At 39.0% G+C, this 20,539-nt stretch overlaps 2 protein-coding genes across 2 annotated transcripts; one reads left to right on the top strand and one right to left on the bottom strand.

The window, feature by feature from the left end:
* Nucleotides 1-5,160: 5,160 nt before the first annotated feature.
* On the bottom strand, nt 5,161-5,616 carry LOC117942285 (olfactory receptor 8H2-like). The gene has a single exon (XM_034867681.1). It carries the CDS (start codon nt 5,599-5,601, stop codon nt 5,161-5,163), a length of 441 nt encoding a protein of 146 aa, XP_034723572.1. The 5' UTR covers nt 5,602-5,616.
* A 7,325-nt stretch (nt 5,617-12,941) lies between these two features.
* Nucleotides 12,942-13,892, top strand: LOC117942284 (olfactory receptor 52Z1-like). The gene has a single exon (XM_034867680.1). It carries the CDS (start codon nt 12,942-12,944, stop codon nt 13,890-13,892), a length of 951 nt encoding a protein of 316 aa, XP_034723571.1.
* Nucleotides 13,893-20,539: the final 6,647 nt, after the last annotated feature.

The following is a 20,539-nucleotide window of genomic DNA, read 5'->3' as shown; positions in this document are numbered from 1 at the left end:
GAAAAACCCTGATATGTGTCTATGTATCTTTCTGTACATCTGTACTTGGCACATTGTGAACAGTGGGAATCCAGATTCAAATTGTTTAGACATAATTGGCCAATAAAGCTGATTCTGATTATAATGGTTAATCAATTACCTGCCGGCAGGCTGAAATTCATAAGTAGGAATAAACTACAATTTGAAGGAGGGGACGAAGGCTGCCTGCCTGACTGAGGGATCTACCACACAGATTGACACTGCCAAGCCACCAACACTCACCAACACCACCTCCATCACACATAAAATGGATGAGCTACAATACACACGGAACTGCTGCGTTATGATTTTCACAAAGGCCTGGCTGAACACACTTATAACTAGCAGCTAACAACTGGCAGGTAATAGCTGGCTCTAACCCTAACGCAGGTGAACTAAAACAATGTCTGACTTGAAAACAGATCTTGATGTTTCGTAAGCGCCCTGTTCATGTTTTGCAGACATATTAATTGCGTTGTGTCTGTTAAGAGGCACAAAAGCTCTAAAACTTGCCCCGTTAACTGCCGTTTTAGCTCAGTAGAGCTTGTACACGTAGCTGCAGCTACTCTGTGTTGCCTGCACAGATTCAGGTCAAGCTTTATCAATCAGAAGTACTCGCATATTTATACCGATCAAGACTAACATAAATACTGGCCGGAATTCTCCTTTAAGATTATGAAATAGGTTTAGGTCTAAATAATACACTTTAAATTAACTTTTGGGCAATTTTAGACTAGATTCTTGACACACAGCCTTAACTAAAGTGTTTTAATGCTGTGACTCGGTCTACTTAGGTAGCACTGACAATTTATCTTTTTTGAGCAATTTAAACCCTCCGTTTAATCTGTTATTTTAAAGTTTTGTTAATTTGATGCTAAACTACGACCACCACTGATAAAGTAAACAACAACCACATTGCAAGCATCCGTTATGTACAGTATTAATAGAAACAAAATGAGCAGATACTTTTAATTCAACAAATGACGACCTTATAATTTAGAAAGCACAGTTAAAGTGGAAAAAAGTAAGCAAACAATCTTCAAATGTCAAAAGAGTAAGCTGCCAGATGTTAAGACATAGATATGGAGCTCAGTGCAAATTCTTTCAGGAAAACTTCTAAATAACTTCAATCACCATTATCCCTTCATGAAACTATTCAGCTGTTAAGAGGCGATCACTTTTCAATAAACCAACCAAAATTGGCCACGAAGTTCATGATCCAATCACAGAGCAACATCCTGCTTTAAATGTCTTCTCTCATGCTATCAGCTGTCTTTTCAGGCAAACGTGCAACCTTCATCCTCCCCTTCCACTTCTGGTCATCATCACCCATGGCAACCTGAGTCCCTTTCCGGGCAAGAGTTCCTTCATTTGGTCTTCGCGTTTCTTCTCCTCCACCACTAGGCTCCGTCGGGGGGGATTATGTTTTGCTGGTACTACCCCTTTAAAATATTTTGAATGATGGAGTCTAATCCCCAAAGACTCCGTATATTTCATATTACGCTATTATGGTTATGTACAGTTCATCTGTGCAAATCTGCAACAAATGGGAATCAGGATAAAAGGGAAGTACTGGAAGTTAACCACCGGGGTGCAATATGGGTCCCATTGTTGAGATGAAATAAGATAAATAAAACTATTCATACTGAGAGGAATTGTACAAATACAAAAGTGTAGGGGAAAAGTGAAAAGAGGGAGAGAGAGAGAGAGAGCTGAAACAGAGGCTGGCTCCAATTTGTTCTTTGTCTCCACACTGTGGTCAAATATGATATTGCACACCAATATTATAATCACCGTGTAAATACGTCATACTTTATTCTACACAGTTCATATCAACCTACAGTGTAACATTTCACTGTCTACCAGGCTTTTTTTGACCTGTTATCATTCATGCAGAAGAAGCAAATAATGTAATCCAGCAATTGATTAATGAATGTGCCTGATTTGTGGTGACCATACAGCAATAATGCATCCAATCAGTGTGTCAGTCAATCATGAATTATGACACAATCAACACAGTTTTAAGATCACGGTCATCAATAAAGTATTCAAATGTCTCCTCTTCTGTTCCCAAGATATGGTGTTGAATAATGGCCAGAAAAGTGTTTTTTCAGAACATTGTGATGGGACAGTGAAGTTTTGATATAAAATGTCATCACTTTCAAATTTTATCCTATTATACATTAATGTGCAATGTGGTCATAAGAATGTTTGATTAATGGCAAAATACATGCTTTGGGATGACCGATCAACAACACTGAATATTCGAATGCATGTCCCTTGCCTTCTGTTATCTGTGTGTTGCCATGGTCTCTTGTTCCCTTTGGAAAAAAAAACCTTGACCCAGCACGCATGCTGAAAAAGGCAAGTTTATGAAGAAATGTAGAATTTTGAAACAAAGCAGGTCTGCTTGGTTCTTTTATGGAATGATTGTGAAAATTTACCACATGAATAACCCTGTCTAACTGGGATTATTGGGGGCGATTGGTGGAAATTTACTTTGGACGAAGTATACACACAGCGATACATCAGGAAGAGCAAATTGCGTTTAACTATGTATCCGGCTAAAAATAATAATAGCTCACGCTACAGTATTTTATCAACAGTTAATTTAATATTGTATATTCTTCATTGTATAGTACTTGCGTTACCCAAGAAGATTGTGATTGGTTTAAAGAAATGTAACCAACCCAAAGCATGATGTACAGGTTTGTATGGTGCAAATGGGGGAAATGTGAGACTACAGTGATGTTAACCTTTGACCCCCAAATAATAATCAAATCTGTTTATTCTTGAGTCTAAGTGTATGATTGTGCCAAATTTTTCCAAATTCCCTTAAGATTTCCCTAAAATATTGCATTCCTTAGAATGGGACAAACGAGGTCCAAGCTGAGGTAATGTTAAGATAATATTGCTCTCCTGAGATCCTGACATAATTGTGTCAAAATTGTAAACTTTGAACTAATGGCAGGGCTAGAGGATATAAGACATGTTGTTTCCTAAAACTTGGTTTGAAAGGCTGTAAAAGTGCACACTGGAGCTTGTCAAGGCACAGGTGCAAAATCTGGGTGTTCCACAAGGCACAAAACCGAGCACAAGGCTAGTGATGTGTCAAACATGTTGAACAAAAGAAATATTGAAGCTATGAATAAATTTAGTTGGTTGTATTTATTCCGACTTCAGTTGTATGCAATCCAACCCAAATATGTGAGGTGAAGCAACATTGCATTTTCCAGCCTTTAATTTCATTTTTGCACACAATTTGTAGACTTGTATTTGATTTAAGGGATGATGACTTTCAAACCCCTGACCTATTATGACCATACATGTTGTCTGCTTGTTGTCTGTGTGACAACACATCAGCATGTCTCTCTTGTCAGGCCCACCCTCTCTCTCACTCGCTGTTTTCAGCTGTCATATAAAGCGACCGTTTCAAGCGTGTGACATTTGTTTATGATGTTTGGTGCAAGTTACAAACGCATACCAAACCTGAGGAAAAATGCAATAATGTTAAATTAAACTGAGTCTACCAAACTATAGATGTGACAGTGCCTTTTTTAGGAAGTCACTAAAAAGACTCTAATACTTTAATAACATCGCTTTTCTTGTTTCAAATGTCCTTTCTGTTTGATGTCTCCTTAATCATAATGTAAACGTTTTTTTTGATTTTTCATAGTTTTTGTTGTAGGACATTTGGCTAACACAATTGTGTTTGGAACCTTTGGAAACCAATCCAAATTTGGTTCTAATAATATTCATCAACATCTGATTAGTTGGCTGTGAGCATATCATTTCCTATCAGAGGATCTCTTCCACGTAACTGTGTTCCTAACATTGTGTGATGGTTACCGATGCTTGGTTACTGTTTCTTTCTTTAACTTTGCTCGTTAGGTTAATGACTTCTTTGTTTACGAATTGTTCATAGGAAAGATGTGTCACTCTCAGCCCTCTGGAGTGACAATCCTCTGTACTCAACCTCAGTAATGAACCTCAAAGGATTTGGTGACACAGTGCCGTAAACAGCTACTGTTTTTTTGTGGAAAGTTACAGTGACAGACAAGTGAGCTTGTGAAAGTTAGAGGGGTTTGCCTTAGTTACATTTTATATTAATATTATAAATTAAAGAGCATAAAACACTTTAGTAGCCATAAAAAATAAATAAATAGAAATGGCACTGAATTATCTCACTCAAGCGATAACTTTTTTTACTTTTGGTCATAGACTCCTAATCAACAAATATCAAGTTCAGTAATGGTAAATAATGTCTTCAGTTTCAGTGGTTGGTCAACTGCACTTCCTTGATAAGGGCAAAAGTAATAAACATTAATAAATATGATCTTTATGTTTGCTAGCCACCTGAAAGATATTGGCTTACACGTCTTTATTTCGGATTTGATGTTGAAATTTCCTGATCTCAGCAGAACACTGTGATGTATTTTGCGTCATTTTGGGTGATCAGAGCCTCGTGCGCTTCGGCCACGGAGCAAAGTCATACACGGTTCACCTGAACACCACCGCACATACTACCAGACACAGAGCTGGATTTAATCAGCAAAACATCTCTATTTCTACATGTATAACAATTAAAATTATTTATTAAAAAACATTTGACCCTAACCCTTTTGAATAATAATACTTAATCTATGATCAGTTAAAGTAATTTAAAATAAGTGTTTTACCTGTAATTTTTTGTTTCAATAACAGACTGCTACGTAGTTATAGTCATAATTCCATTCTTGGGAAATGAATGAGGCATAAAGTAGGACATTAACTTTAACAGACAAAGAATTGAACATTTACTTGGGATTAAGTAATCTTTATTCACCACCCAAACATTATTATTTGTATAACATGTCAGCCAAACATTATTAATAGTTTAACATGTCAGCATTACTGTTTGCTGGATTTGTGCGTTCTTCCCCCCACTTCCTGTAAACCCTCGACAAATTACACCTACATTAACAAAATTGCTGAAATGTCTTTCACAGCAGTTGGGTCCCACATACTTTCTCTCATACTAAGCAGGCAAAGTTTACAAAAAGCATGGATAAATATATTAAATCATTTTAGCATGATACTTTGCCAATAAAAGAATGCACCTTTTATAATAAATTAACAGTTTACAAGAATCTACTGAGATGTCTAAACTTTTTTGAATATCCTAATTATCTTAAATTGTATTTCTTTTGTCCTAAGACAGTACACCAAAGGATTTAAAAGAGGGTGAACAACGATGGAACCGATCGTTAAACCCTGGCGAGTCTCAAGATTTAATACTACGCCTAGTCTGGTGAAAACAATGGTGATAAATAAAGGACAGTAATAAAATGATACCACGATTAAGTGACTCAAACAAGTGCTGCTCATTTTAATTTTGTCACTATTTGAGGATATTTTCACAAAGATTATTATCCAAAAGTATGTCAGGCAAATAAAAAAGAAAGTGACAAATAACATACAAAATGATACGATGGAAACCAGATTGAAACGGTTATTGGGGTCAATACAAGTAGTTCGTATTAGGGCAGCATACTCACAGAATGTGTATTTAAGCTTTGAGTCACAGTGAGGGAGACGAACCATATTTGCAGGCAGTATACCCACCACACCACAGACAAAAATCCACAGGATACAAGTAAGGACAAGAATGCGCACATTTGTTAAATAACTGTGGTAATGAAAGGGATAGTTAAAAGCAATCAAGCGATCAAGTGCCATAACCGATAAGGTAAACATCTCCATTACCATTCCCAAGTGATAAACATACATCTGAATTAAGCATGGCACATAAGATATAGTACTAACCCCGGCAACTAAAACCCCAATCATTGTTGGACAGCTGGAGGTGAACAAAATATCAACAACAGCAAGGTTGCAAATCAGAATATACATTGGTTTGTGCAATCTCTTGTCACAAATAATGAAGAGGATGTTAAGTATGTTGGCTGAAACAGCCAGAACGTAGGTTATTAATATAACCACACCAACTAAAATAGGTCTTTCGGTTGTGTCAAAACCAGTTATTATAAATTCAGTTATGTTGATTGAGGCATTCTGCAGAGACATATTCAAAACATACCAAGAGTAAAGAAATTGATGAAAAAACTCTTCTCAAAGCATGAGGTCATTCACAACATTGTAAATCATAACCAACAATGGACCAGTTGTTGCCTGGTTCTCAACTCATTCAGACAGCGTTTAGCTTACAGGCAACAGTGGAGTTTACCAGACAGGTTTTATGGCTCACGAGAATGAAAACCTTTCATTGGGCAGACTCATTGTCCAATCACATTGGATACTGAGTCCAGGAAATTTATGCTAGTATCCGGCTATCTTAAGCCAATTAGAATTCTAAGTGAAGAAGCAGGGAGGCAGAATCAGCTACGTTGTCATGAGTGGATCTGTAGCAGACAAGAAGAATAGACCTGAATCCTTGCCGTTCTTCTGCAGAACCACATCAAAACAGCGCAGCAAAGTCGCCTTAGGGAAGGCAGAGGCTTGTTTGTTTTTATTGTAGTTTGTATTAATTTATTTCTTCAAACGGAAGGCTAAAAAGACTTAAACATCATCAGGGATTAGAAAACAAAACTTTAATCGTATCAATGAAAGTGTTACCAAAGCCCATCACCTCTAAGACTGACCATGAAAATGATCACTCAAGTCTGTCAAAGGCTTTCATTGCGTCAAGAGAGATAAGTGACATTGAGGTCTTACTGTCCTCTGCCACATCAACAATGTGGAGAAGGCGTCTAATATCCGTTTTTAGGAGTTTTGATATATCCTGTTTGGTCGGAGTTCACTAATTTTGCCATATGAGACTCCAAATGACGGGCGAGGAGCTTTGCAGAGATTTTAATGTCAGTGTTAAGGAGACATAGAGGTCAATCGCTCTGAAGAATCCTATCCTTTTTAAGGAAAGGGAAAAGCAAGGAAATTAAGGCTGTGTTGGGAATTCACCCTTTACAATAGAGAAGACAATCATGTCAAGAAGGAAAGTGCCCAACTCTTCTCAAAAAGTTGCATAAAAGTCAGGGGGAATTCCATTAAAGCCCAGTGATTTTCCTTTTGCATATTCTGTACTGCCACACTTAATTCTTCAATAGGAATCGATTTGTGCAAGCTAGTTGATTTAACCAGCTGTCACATTGGGATTAATCCAAAGTAACCTTATATACATACAGATTGAAATAACATGTCTGATACAATGTTTTTATTTAGACTTTTGTTTCAGAATGTTGTCTATTTCCTTCTTGACTAATGGACACATTAAGAGAACACGACAAACCAACGATCCATGTTCATCAGGCAGTTGTTTCAGTCCTGATCCTCCTCCATGGTAGACCTCCATGACAGAATCCAAAGTGTTGGCTCTCCCAGCTGCAGCAGCAGGAGAACGTGGCGCAGCCCAGTTCACATAGTCCTGTGAAAGCTCTGTACCACTGGGTGCCTTGCCTGATCTTCTGCATTGCTGAATAAAGCAGGAAAAAATCCAGACCCTTGACCTGTGCTGAATCCATGGCTTGATAAAAACCCTGGCGTGTTTTTATCGTGTAGTTGCTGCAATCCGGGGAGAAGGGAATTTTCCAGCCCTCAATGACGAGCAGGGATTTCCGCGTAGCTTGTAGAATCGTCTGCCTGGTTGTGTAACGAACCACGTTGAAAATCAATGTGCAACTGGTAGTGTTGTTCTTCTTTGGGCTATCATGGTACATTTGGTGGGTCCCCATAATCTCAATCTCAACATCTGCTAGATTTGGGAGCCACTTAGGCGACTGTGAGAGATACTGGATAGAATTAGCACCTTTCTCTTTCAGCCCGACAATGCGGATGTTTCATCTTCGGTTTCTGTCCTCCAGGTCTGCTTGCTTTTCCCTCCATCTCACAAAAAGTGTGGCCATGGCTGTCTAGAATACTTGAGTTATTTTCCAAGGTAATCTTTAGGACATTCATGTCCGACCTGAGAAGGCCAAGGCTTGCATTCAGAGATGTTAGTTGAGCATGGATAGCAGTTAGCTTCTTATTGTTGTCGATCCCCACCTGTGGAATCTGAGAAAAGCGTGGTTCGAGGTAGCTTTTGTGTTTCTCCAGTACTGCCTCTGCAATAGTCTCAGTATTGCTACTTTGTACTTTGCCTTTCCTTGCAATTCTGCCTAGGTAACTATATCGAGCATTTAGTGGTAAAAAGTTGGGCTAGGAGCTTGGCCTCAAGCCGCCATCTCCTTCCAGCTGATCATGTGAATAACGTTAAAAGTTTAACATTAATGATGGATGATGACCAAAACAAATGAGATCCATGGGGATGCTAGTTAGTGTATCACACGTAACAAAAGTGAGAGTGTCTGCACGTGAGAGTGTATTCCTACATGTGTGTCTTTGTGCCTTAGTTAATTCTTATCTCAAAACAGTCTTATGTAATGTTGTTTTCCCCAGAGTTCACATATTCCAAACACTGTGTTTTGCACATATCTTCTGTTGAAACAATTCTCTCCTCCAACTTTGTGACAACTTCAACTCTTCAATATGTTATTTGTATAAACTGACATCTTAAATAGAGTTACATAGATTTAGGAAAGTCAAAATATGAATGCTGTACATTGAGTGCACTGTAGCCTTTGTGGCAGCAATACATGAGGCTTATACAGTAGCCTCACTGGTCAAATTACATGTTTGTTAATTTTAGCAAGCACTGTGTGGTTTAACCGCCTGAACTCAGATTATCAATTATTTTATTAAGTTGATTTTCATTTTATTGAGTGTATATTAGGGGTGTGAATCTTTGAGTTGATTTGATTACAATTATCCTGTCAACAATTTAAAGTGATGTATCCCCTCCTCAATATTATTATATATTACTACACTTGGTTTTCATCAACAAATTCAAGCAGTCCGATATGAACTCCCAGGGCCGGTTCTAGCCTGCTAAATTAGGGTGGGCTGGTAGAAAAACTAAGCGGACAACTCGGGCAGTTAGTAGCAAAGTTTAGAGAAGTGCATTAGTGGCCCAACGGGTGCCAGTTTCCAGAGTCTGAAGACAACAGAAAAAGGAAAAAACTAATTAGAAGCAACTGGAAAAAAAAGTATGATCAGTAGGCTACAATCTATTATGGTCTGCCACTGGTTTGATGCAGAATCATCCACGTCCGCATGGCGATGCATGGATGCAATGATAAATTTCAACACCCCTACCTAAGAAAAAGTAATAACAAATCCCTGCCTCCAATGTACAACAACACCAATTAGTCTTCATTTTACTTATTTTGTCTAGACAAAAGTAAATAAAAAATAGCAAAGTCAGTTTATTTAAACACCCTCATACCTCAGATTCCTACTGGTGATGTAGGGCTGCTGTTTCATGACCACTCAAGGCTCCATGATGATGACAAGAATCTGGAACTGAATTGACAGTTGTCATAGACTAAGGCTGAATCCCATTTCTCCATCTTACTCCTACCCCTTACCCCTTACCCCTACCCCTTGGCCCCTGAAACCAAGGGGTAGGGGGTAGAGGTGAAAACTTGGACTGGGCAAGTTAACGCGTTTACTAATTAATTAATTAATGCCGAATTCTTTTTTAGCGCGTGTTAAAGCAATGTAAATGTGCTGTATTTATATAGCGCTTTTCTAGTCCTAACGACTACTCAAAGCGCTTTTACATCATACAGGATACATTCACCATTCACACACATTCATGCACTGTGGCCGAGGCTGCCATACAAGGTGCCACCTGCTCATCAGATAAACACTCACACACATTCACAACCTTCCGATTGGCAGACAACCGCTCTACCACTGAGCCACAGCCGCCCCTAACAGTTTTTATTATTTCTTTATTATTGTAAAAATGTGTTGCTAACAGGCTTTGTAAATACTGCAAAGTTGAATTTTTGTATCACCGGAGTACTTCCAGTCTGAAATGTCACCTTGACAGTTAATACCAGCAAATCATTCAACGAAACACACAGTGGCGTGAGGCTTTGGCAGACTACGTTAGATGCAGCGTGTGGGTAAGTAGAGATAAACAAAGGCAAGAAACGCTAAGAAATCATCGGTCTGAGACTCGCAACGACGGCAGGTATGAGATTCCCTCAACACGCACCATCACAAGAAGAATACACAAGTTGTATGAAAAGGAGCGGACTGCAAAAGCGACGCTAAAACGTGCACCCTAGGGACTACTGGACTCACTGGGGACTACTGGACTCACTGGGTAACCAGAATTATCTCGGAGTGACAGAGTGATATGCCGATGAAAAGTGGGCACTGTATTCACATGCTCTGAGTGGAATGAAAACAGAGGAGAGACATTATGCTGAGACAAGCGCGGGACACTTTATTGAAGTTGCACAGATAGTACGAATAGATACAAAATCTGATCGCTGCTCGAGCCTTCTGCCTTCTAATCATTTCCCCTGCTTTCTGCACGGTCTCCAGCGTTCTGTCACAGTGTCTCTGCTTAACAGTACGTTGGACAGTGTCCCTTAGTGTCTCTGCTTAACAGCGCGTTTGACAGTGTCCTTGCAAAGTGCAGAAAAGTTATGGGGCACTCTAAATCCAGTCCACCAAGTGCTGCAGAGTTAGAGCAACAACAGAAGAACGTGTAAATAAGAAGGAGTCGCTTATGCAACCCGTTCCAACCAGATGGAATTCATCTCTAGACATGATAACACATTGTTTAAGTTGAGATGTACACTAAATATTTGATTTAACTGCTACTTTATAAACAAAATGCTGGTAAGTTTTTGCAGAACAAATGTTACGGCACTTTTGTCCATATGGCAGAACATTTTAAAAAACAAATTCACTATATACACTTTTGAATTCATTATTTCCTTTTGCAATTAATTGCGATTAATCGCATAATTTCCCCATTAAAATTTTAATCGCTGCCCAGCTCTAGTGAAAACATACCCCTATGAAATTGGACACCACTTGGTTCCATCACCATACAGTATTGATCACAAGATTCCAAGATGCTGTCTCTGTCTGTCCATTGTGTGGGTTTGACAACATTGTCATATGAAGTTTTATAGTTATTTTATGTTCACTTTGGTGGTGCAGAGGCAGGTTTTCATATCTGTGTAGTACTTAGGTCTGTTTGCAATACATATGTTTATACACACACTGTGTGTTGTATATCTGTTTCAGTTATCACCGTTTTGAATGTCATTAAAGTCCAGAAAAACAGTTTGTTAAAAAAAATCTGTCTTTGTTGCTCAATAAATTAAACATAACTGGCAAAAACGTTCCATAAAATTATGTTACAGAGCCATTATTAACTAGCAAGCTAGCAATTTTAAAAAGTTTCAGTTAAGAAACTGGTTGCAAGTATATATGCACAGGACTGTATAGACCACAAAACAAGACTGTCGTAATTTTTAAATCAAATATTTAAGTCAAAAATACTTACATTTATGCGTCTCTCTGGTCGTTGCAGCAGCCATTGGTGCCTGTTGCGTTATGTACATCGCTACCCCTCGATTTCAAGTAAGCTGGCGTTCTCCCTTGATTTTTTCATTAACTGTCTATGGTTCCTAGGGCCACACACCCTTTACCTTTCGATCAAAAAAAGTATTGGGAGAGCACTAGGTCTCACGTGAACGCGCAAGACGTAGGGGTAAGGGGTAGGGGTAAGATAAAGAAATGAGATTCAGCCTAATTACAGGCTAAAATTAATCCACTCTTCAAGTAATTTTTACTTTTTAAGGTGGCCTTCCATTGCATCCTAAATTACTTTTGTGCTGTTGCTTACACCTTTAAAAATACTTGTTTTAGAAAACTGGATACAGGTTTTTAACATTTATGTAGATAAAGCTTCTGCCACGTACTACTACAACTACATCATTAATTACACTGCTACTTGTATTATTATATTATATATGTAATTACATTACCAATGATACAAACTACAAGTACCACAAACAACTGTAGCAACAATATCTACATGCAAGCATTGTCCAACAACTTAAGACGGCTTCAAAATTTCATGTTCATCATTTGCTTGTTATGTTATGCTGTAGAGACATCATGAACTTAGATTAAACAGGTGCTATGTGCTGAGAGACCACTATTAAACACTGGGGATAGTAACACTCCCTCCTCAGTAACAATTTAGGTGCACATTTGGGTTTTGTTCAAGTGCAACTGTTTACTCATGTGGGATTTATAATTCAATAGCATTATTAAATTAATGGCTCTTCCAATTAACCCTCACGAGTTCCTCGCTATGCATAGATGGCATAGCAGTATCCCTACCACACACACACTGACCAATTTAATGTTAATTACTATGTTAATTAAAAAAAGTCAGACATTAACACCTACCGGAAATACAGTAAAAGTTTTGTGTCTTACTTTTTTATCTTCGCAGTAACTGATTGATGTATTTCTGCTTGAGAGGCTAAGAGAGATTTATGTGAGTGATTGTTAGTGATCCACAGAGAATAAAAAAGGATGGGACATTGACCTTCATCACAAGCAGGTGTGGGTTGTCTACTGGAGGGAGTGGTTTCAGTAATCTTCATAATAACTTGTAACTGCGCACTAAGTTCAGTTTTTCTTGTAGAAGTACTTCAGATCTTTTCATTAGAATAAGATCTTATTTTCGCACCATCTTAGCCTCTTGATAAATTATTTGATTCATTCTCTGCATCTGAAAGTCTTCACCAACATGTAGGTGTAAAAGGTTGAGTGGTAGAAATGGATCAACTTCGTTTGATTAAAGTCTGATAATAACAATAATTACTCACACTTTGTTTTATTAATCCTATTTTATTGCAAACCAGTAATTGTAAACAAATGATTGACAGTGTATGAGGTGTTGCTGCTTTGCTTTTGTTTAAATGTTTGATATGATGATGATGATGATATGATGTTAAAATGTTTTATGTTTCTTTTCAGTCTTTTCAGGAAATTTGTACTCCATCATGTTGGGGGGGAATCAAAGCATTGTCACTGAATTTATCCTCACTGGATTCCCTGGACTTCATCCAGAGTACCAAGGACTTGTCTCAGCAGTACTGTTCTTAGTCTATTTCTTAACTGTGGCAGGCAATGTCACAGTTTTTTTTTTATTTGTAACCGACCGCAACCTTCATAAGCCAATGTATTATATCATTCTAAATCTAAGTTCATGTGACATTCTCTTAAGCACAGTCACTTTACCTAAGATCATTAGTAGGTATTGGTTTCAATCAGGGAACATTTCGTTCATTGCATGCTTTGTCCAAATGTTCTTTGTTCATTATCTTGGCACGGTGAATTCTTTTGTTCTCTTTCTGATGGCTTTGGATAGGTATTTGGCAATCTGCCATCCTCTCCGATATTCCCTTGTTCTTAAAAACTCCACTATCCTCATTCTAAGTATTACAGCATGGGTAACTGCCTCTGCATCCAATTTAACGTTGGTTATTAGAGCATATCCTCTGCCTTACTGTGCTTCAAACACTATCAAAAACTGCTACTGTGATCATATTGGTATAACAACCCTGGCATGCATTGACAGGACTCCTTATGGTGTCACTGCTTTAGCGTTGGCAATGGTTGTGTTATTGGGACCTCTGGCATTCATACTGTTTTCATATTGCTCTATAATTATAGCTGTATTTAAGATAGCAAATTTCCAAAGTCGTATAAAATCTCTGTCCACTTGCAGTCCTCAACTGATTATAATCTCACTCTATTATTTACCCAGATGTTGTGTTTATTTAGCCAGCAATGGCTTCGGCATTAGATTTAGTGATGATGTACGAATAGTAATTATTATGCTGTATAGCCTTGGTCCCCCCATGATTAATCCACTTATATACTGCTTGAGAGCTAAAGACATGAGAGAAAGTTTGCGGAAGCAATTCAAGTTATATTTCAGCTATAAGTAACTGATATGCCAATCAGTTCTTTCAGGATTTTCCAATTTCGCGATCGTGCCATTTCTTGCAAATTTACCAATCACCGTGATTTTGGTGCAACACGCAATTATGACCAATCACCGCAAATTGTCCGCAAATTTGACCAATAACCAGAGCTTCCAGTGACTTCAAGCAATCACAGCAGTCCCACGTGCCAGACTTTGTATCAGTAGGTGATTCTGAGAGCCACTTACCGAGTGGGAGTGAGAACGGGTTGACGTCACACGTACCTCGCCAAATTCATTACCTTGTTTCTGAATGAAGACAAACCTAGTGTGACTCCAACATCTCACCAAGGGGATAAGCAAGCATCCACGAAGCGTAGCTCATATGATGACATATTAATTCACAGAAATGGGACATTCGTTTGGACATACAAATAGACGGACAGAAAATCTGAAAATGTTATGCATCTTGCTACGGCCTTCGCCGGCGCGGAGGCATACAAATATATGGTGCACAGACGGAGTAGAAAGCATAGAAAAACAATTTCTTCTAACTGGCTAATGTGATGTGTCCCAATTAAAGTACAGAAAAATAAAATGTTTGACATGGTATCCTCCTGCCCCTGGCTATTCATACTGGATGCGTATTTCTACGTAATATTCTATTTATCATTCTATTCTATTTTCACCATGAACCTAGCTGTTTTATTTTAAAATATGTTTATTTTGGCAAAATATCCGGCTGCACTGTGGACTTCCTGTATGTGATTACCTGCCTGGTTATTTGTCAGGGGCAAGATTAAAAAAGGTCAGAAAAAAAGTACACAATACTTTTTCTGACCTTTTTTACAACAACAAAACATCACACAATTTTAGAAGTATTTAATTAAAAAGTATTCAAAAATAACTCCAGAACAGAAAATGTACATATAATGAGCACAAATTTGTAAACAGTCTACACAAGACGCTGCAGTAAGTGCAAAATGTATAAGTGACATGTGCCAGGAAAAACCTAAATTGCCGGTGGACATAAGACAAAAGACATAAGACAGAAGACAAAAGAGATACAGTATATGAACAGGTGTTTTGAACTTTGGTTTGAGTAAAGTGGCAAACGTTTTTAGGCAAGGCAAGGCAAGGCAAGGCCGCTTTATTTCTATAGCACATTTCAGCAACAGGGCAATTCAAAGTGCTTTACATAAAATCAGTTAAACAGATAAAACACAAGTACAAACAGTTAAAAATCATAAGCATCAAAAACCGATAAAACACATGAATAGACAGTTAAAAACTAAATAGGAGTGACTTTCTCTGACTTTCTCTGGTATTATGTGACTTTCTCTGTATTAATTATCTGACCTTCTCTGTATTAATTATCTGACTTTCTCTGTATTAATTATCTGACTTTAAGTAAATTGACTCACACAGTTTTATAGACATCCCAGTATCAATACACAACCCACGCTTCCTCCCAATTTTTGTGTTCCTGTGTATTTACTAACCAGCAGCTGTCAGGTCATCGGTGAAAGCGGTGAAGTGTTCTCTGTCCTACGGTTGTCTCCGTCATGCTGCCTGGCCCTGTACCCATACATCCATGAACTTTCAAATTCTGTCCACATATTTTACCACCTTCTACAGCAAGGCCTCTGATTTTATATGACACAGTCACAATCAGATAGGACTCTACCGCTTTCTTTTGACTTTCAGTACCGCCATGATGCCAGGCGAGGGGCATGGTCTATGTTATGTTCAGTTTGGGAATGGAAATGTCAACTCTGAAAGACATAAAAAATGTTGCTTTGTGAAAGACAATGACAAAGACCAAAACTAAGCACGTTTAATAATAAGCAGTTCATTTAATTCAATTTTAGTTAGTTTTGCAAACAGACATTAGGTAGTTATTACTTTTTTTGTTTTTATTTTTATTTCAGTTAGCGACAATGTTGTTTCCCACCTTGTTTTCATTAATTTTCATTATTGTTCAATTATAACCTTCATCCCTAATTAGGACATATTTGATCAGCAAGGTATTAATAAAGTAAGCCTATGCACTGAATAGTGCACACAGATTATCCCACCCTCATATCTCATTACATGACAAAAACGTGATAAAAAGTGAAAACATTAATAAAAAGCGTCAACTAAAGTGTTGATTTTTAATTTTACGGGAAGATAACACAAGGGTTAATACGTGGGCCATTATAACTGACATTATAAAGAAATCGTGAGATATCTGAAACAATCTGGCCTGGTTTCACAATTATTGAAGACAGTGCTGCAGATGGGGGAGATGCAGCAAAGTTTACCTCTCACTCAAGTCAGTGCAGGACATACTGTATACCAGTGAGCTGCGGGAGAAGCTGGAGAGGCATAGGTGAGCAGAACTTACGGTGTTTTGCTGCTGTTATCCTGACTCAGTGATCATTTTACAAAGTCTACAGACTACCACGTTGTTGTTGTTGGCATTACGAGTTAAATACTCGTACCGTGAGCAGATGCAGCAGCTCACGGGTCTCCTTTTAAGTGCTTTCAATACAATAATCCTGGACATTCTCATGACCAAAGAAGTACCTCTCAACCTCCCCCCCACTCACATGTGCCTAGATAAAGGACCAATATAAAGGACCAATTGGCCCCAGATGGGGACACTCGACCCCCACCTCTCTTCCACTCGCACGTTGAGTACCGGCTCCCCACAATGTAAACCACAGGGCTGTGTGCTGAGCCCTCTCCTGTTCTGTCTCTACACACATGACTGCCGTCCGGTCCACAACAACAGCCTCATCGTCAAGTTTAATGACGACATAAGAGTGGTCAGACTCATCTCAAAGGGAGACGAGGCAGCCTACAGAGAGGAGGTCCTGAACTTGACAGCCTTGTGTTTGGAGAACAACCTGGCTCTGAACACCAAGAAAACCAACTTGACTTCAGGAAGAACAGCACCGATCTAGCCCCCCTGTACATCAACGGCAAGTGTGTGGAGAGGGTCCACACCTTCCGGTTTCTCTGCATCCTCATCTCCGCTGACATCTCCTGGACAGAAAACATTACAGCGACCATCTAGAAGGCCCAGCAGCGGCTACACTTCCTGAGGGTCCTCAAGAAGCAAACCTGGTCTCCAACCTGCTGCTGACCTTCTACAGCTTGTCCATCGAGAGCCTGCTGACCTACTGTAGCTGCAGCATGGCAGACAGGGAGAGGCTGCAGAGAGTTGTAAGGAAAGCACAAAAGCTGATAGGCTGCCCTCTCCCCTCCCTGATGCACATATACACCTCCCGCTTCCTCAGCAGAGCAGAACACATCAAGGACAGCTACCACCCGGCTTTGATCAGTTGGACCTGTTGCCCTCAGGAAGGTGCTACAGGTGCTTCAAAACAAACACTAACAGACTCAAGAACAGTTCCTTCCCAAAAGCCATAACAACTCTGAACTTACACATGCACTGACTTCACTTTACAGCCTTTACAGAGTTGCAGAAAGACATTTGTTTGCAATTATTTTGATTAAAATCGGTACTTTATGAGACAGTTTGTTTGTAATTTAGTTTATATTCTTTTATTTCCTAGGGCTAGCAAATAGAAAATAGGCCTATTTTAATTCAGGTCGGCACAATGTTGTATGGATTAATTGAATTCTTTTTGGCCTCTCTGACTGTAGCAAGTAGCCAACATTTCAATAAAAATAGTATAAATCTACATCCTTGATAATATTATTCTTTATGTAGCCTGCCTATCAATTGTTTTTAAGTGAAATAAACATTGAAAAATATTGGACCGGTAAAATGAAACATTAAAGGTCACATGACCCACTAATATTTTGTAGGAGACACACTTCCTAGTACAATGTTTCCTCTGAAGTAGAAGTACACAGTACGTCTGTACTATACAGTGGGTTTGCATGTGTAGTATTGTATAGTGCTTTGGGTTCCTTCTTTTTTCTTAAAGATTTCTTTTACGTTTTTACTTAATTTAATAGTGATAGAGGATATACAGGAAAGGGGATAGAGGAAGAGAGGAGCAGCGAAGGGCAAGAGGGCAGATTTGAACCCGGGGCCCCTTTGGTTTCCTCTTTAAGTAATCTTGGGTGCAATGGTTCTGGAGAAATACCACATGCGGAGCAAACGGCACATTCCAAACAGGCACTGCACTAGTAAATGTAAAGCACGAAAGGTCAAGTCAGTTATATCAAAACACAGACCAATGTTGTCTTTCAAATAAGACCATTATATTTCTCATTTTAACTAGTCAGGCTGCAGTTTGCTTGTACAAATTTACATTAGAGGCACATGTGTGTTCTGCTCATCTGACCCCGGCTGAAAATTAAGCGATTCAGTTCACAGTAACTGCGGGGGGTGGGGGTATCAGATGACAAGTTGAAATGTGTTTTAATAACAATAAATGTATTTATTATTTAAATACATATAACTTGTATTGTTAGTGATACACAGAATTTCAGTAAGCAAACTGCTGTACCAGGGTCAACAAAAGATCTTTCCATGCAACAATAGAACTTTGCATGCCATAGCCCCCCTGGGGAATTTAATGTTAAAAGTTTAACATTAATGATGGATGATGATACAACAACACAAATGAGATCCATGGGGAAGCTAATTAGTGTATCACACCTAATAGAAGTGTGCACGTGGGAGTTTTTTCCAATGTGTGTGTCTTTGTCCCTTAGTGAATTCTTACCTTAAAACTTATGTCTTATGTCTTATGTTTTATGTAATGTTGTTTTCTCCAGAGTTCACATATTCTAAACTCTGTGTTTTGCACATATCTTCTGTTGAAACAATTCTCTCCTCCAACCTTGTGGCAACCTCAACTCTTTAATATGTTATTTGTATAAACTGACATCTTAAATAGAGTTACATAGATTTGGGAAAGTCAAAATATGAATACTGTACATTGAGTGTACTGTAGCATGTAAGGCAGCAATACATGAGGCTTATACAGTAGCCTCAATGGTCAATATACATGTTTGTTTACAAAGGCAAGCACTGTGTGGTTTAACTGCCTGAACTGAAATTATCAACTATTACGATTATACTGTCAACGATTCAAATCAATGCACAGTAGCGCAGTTTAGAGAAGTGCATTAGTGGCCCAACGGGTGCCAGCTTCCACACTGGAGGTGGAAAACTGAAACTACGGCAGAAGCAGAGATGCAGTGCCAAATGTCTGCAGCATACACACAATACAGAAGTGCGTCCATTATACTCAACTGAAACTGTTGCATTGATTGTAGAAGCCGCGCTGCTCATCTCTTATTTTACAGAGCGAGTGGACACAAACCAATGGACAGGTCTGTTTCAGAGCACAATAATGATGAAAAGACGAGGAAGTGGGCAACATTAGATGCAGGCTTTAAGCTGCCCACCCAATCAGAAGTTAGAAATGGTACTGTTTTTTTCGGTGCAATTTATTTACTGTTGACTTTTCATAACTTTTGATTTGGTGGACAAGAAGCACGTTTTGGTTTCGCTGCCGCCGGCCCCGTGCATTCCCCTCTTTATTGAATCTCTCTCTTTATAAAACTTCCTGAATCTAGCAGAGTCTGAAGACAACAGACAAAAGGCAAAAACAAAATAAGCAGTAACCGGAAAATCAACAAGCATGATCAGTAGGTTACAATCAATTATGGTCTGTCACTGGTGGATACAGGTTTTTCTCACTGTCATCGTGCAGGCTTGTCTCTCGTCTCCGCTGCTCTACCAGTTGCAAATCCACCCTGGACTCACTAAAGGTCTTCAAATGTCCCACCGTCGTGAAGTGTCGCTCGGATACCTGATGTTTGCTAGCTGCCACGGTGAAGCTATTAAGCCTGTTAAAACCTGTGGTGTTCCATGTTCCCTGACTGATATTAAAAAGCGAACACGGCCGGCAAAAAGGCTTGTTCTGCTCGGTGCTAGCTGTTAGCCAGTCATAGCGGTCGTAGTTACCCTCAGTGAAGTGCCTTGGTCGGCTCATCCAGCTCAGGTGTAGGTCTTCCTCTTAAAATTATTTCTTTCTTCTCTCCAAACAATTGCCTTGAAAAAGGCAAATGAAGGAGATCGGAAACAGGATGGTTAGAAGGTGTGAAGGCAGCGGCTACAGCTAGTTCACTCTGGTTCACTCACAACCCGCTAAAAGGTTCAAGCTTTGATGACGTCAGCGGGGGCTAGCGCAGACACAACGCTGGGCCCCTAGGGCGTTCTGTCACTATTGATCAAAATTTGATTGGCTGATACACACGTCACTCAGAGTTATAATCAAATGGGGAATGGCAGCTTCAATGAAGGGCTAGCAATCCTACTAGTGCTGGTCCACGGAGCTGTGATGCGTTTAGATGACATGGAAAATCAAGCTACCATATTCTTTCTGGAAATGTAATTGTAAAGTACTGAAAAAGTAATTGATTTTTCGACACAAATTAATTTAATTGTGAAAAAATATATTTTTGATTTTGACAGGGCCAGCAGAGAAATCCCTGATGGCCCTGACAGCCCACCACTGCCCATTTTACAAACTACAATTACCACAAACAACTGTGGTAACAATATCTACATGCAGGCATTGTCCAACAACTTAAGACAAAAAACTCATAAGCTAAAAGGTGTTGCGGTGGGGGCGGAAGGAGGACCCAAACGCAGTGTACCAGGTAGGAAGGCAACAGGGGTTTATTGGGGAAAAC

This window comes from Etheostoma cragini, chromosome 3 (assembly GCF_013103735.1).
Source record: "Etheostoma cragini isolate CJK2018 chromosome 3, CSU_Ecrag_1.0, whole genome shotgun sequence".
Classification (NCBI taxonomy): domain Eukaryota; kingdom Metazoa; phylum Chordata; class Actinopteri; order Perciformes; family Percidae; genus Etheostoma; species Etheostoma cragini.
The sequence above is the reverse complement of the archived record's forward strand: the minus strand, read 5'-3'. Positions and strand labels throughout refer to the sequence as shown.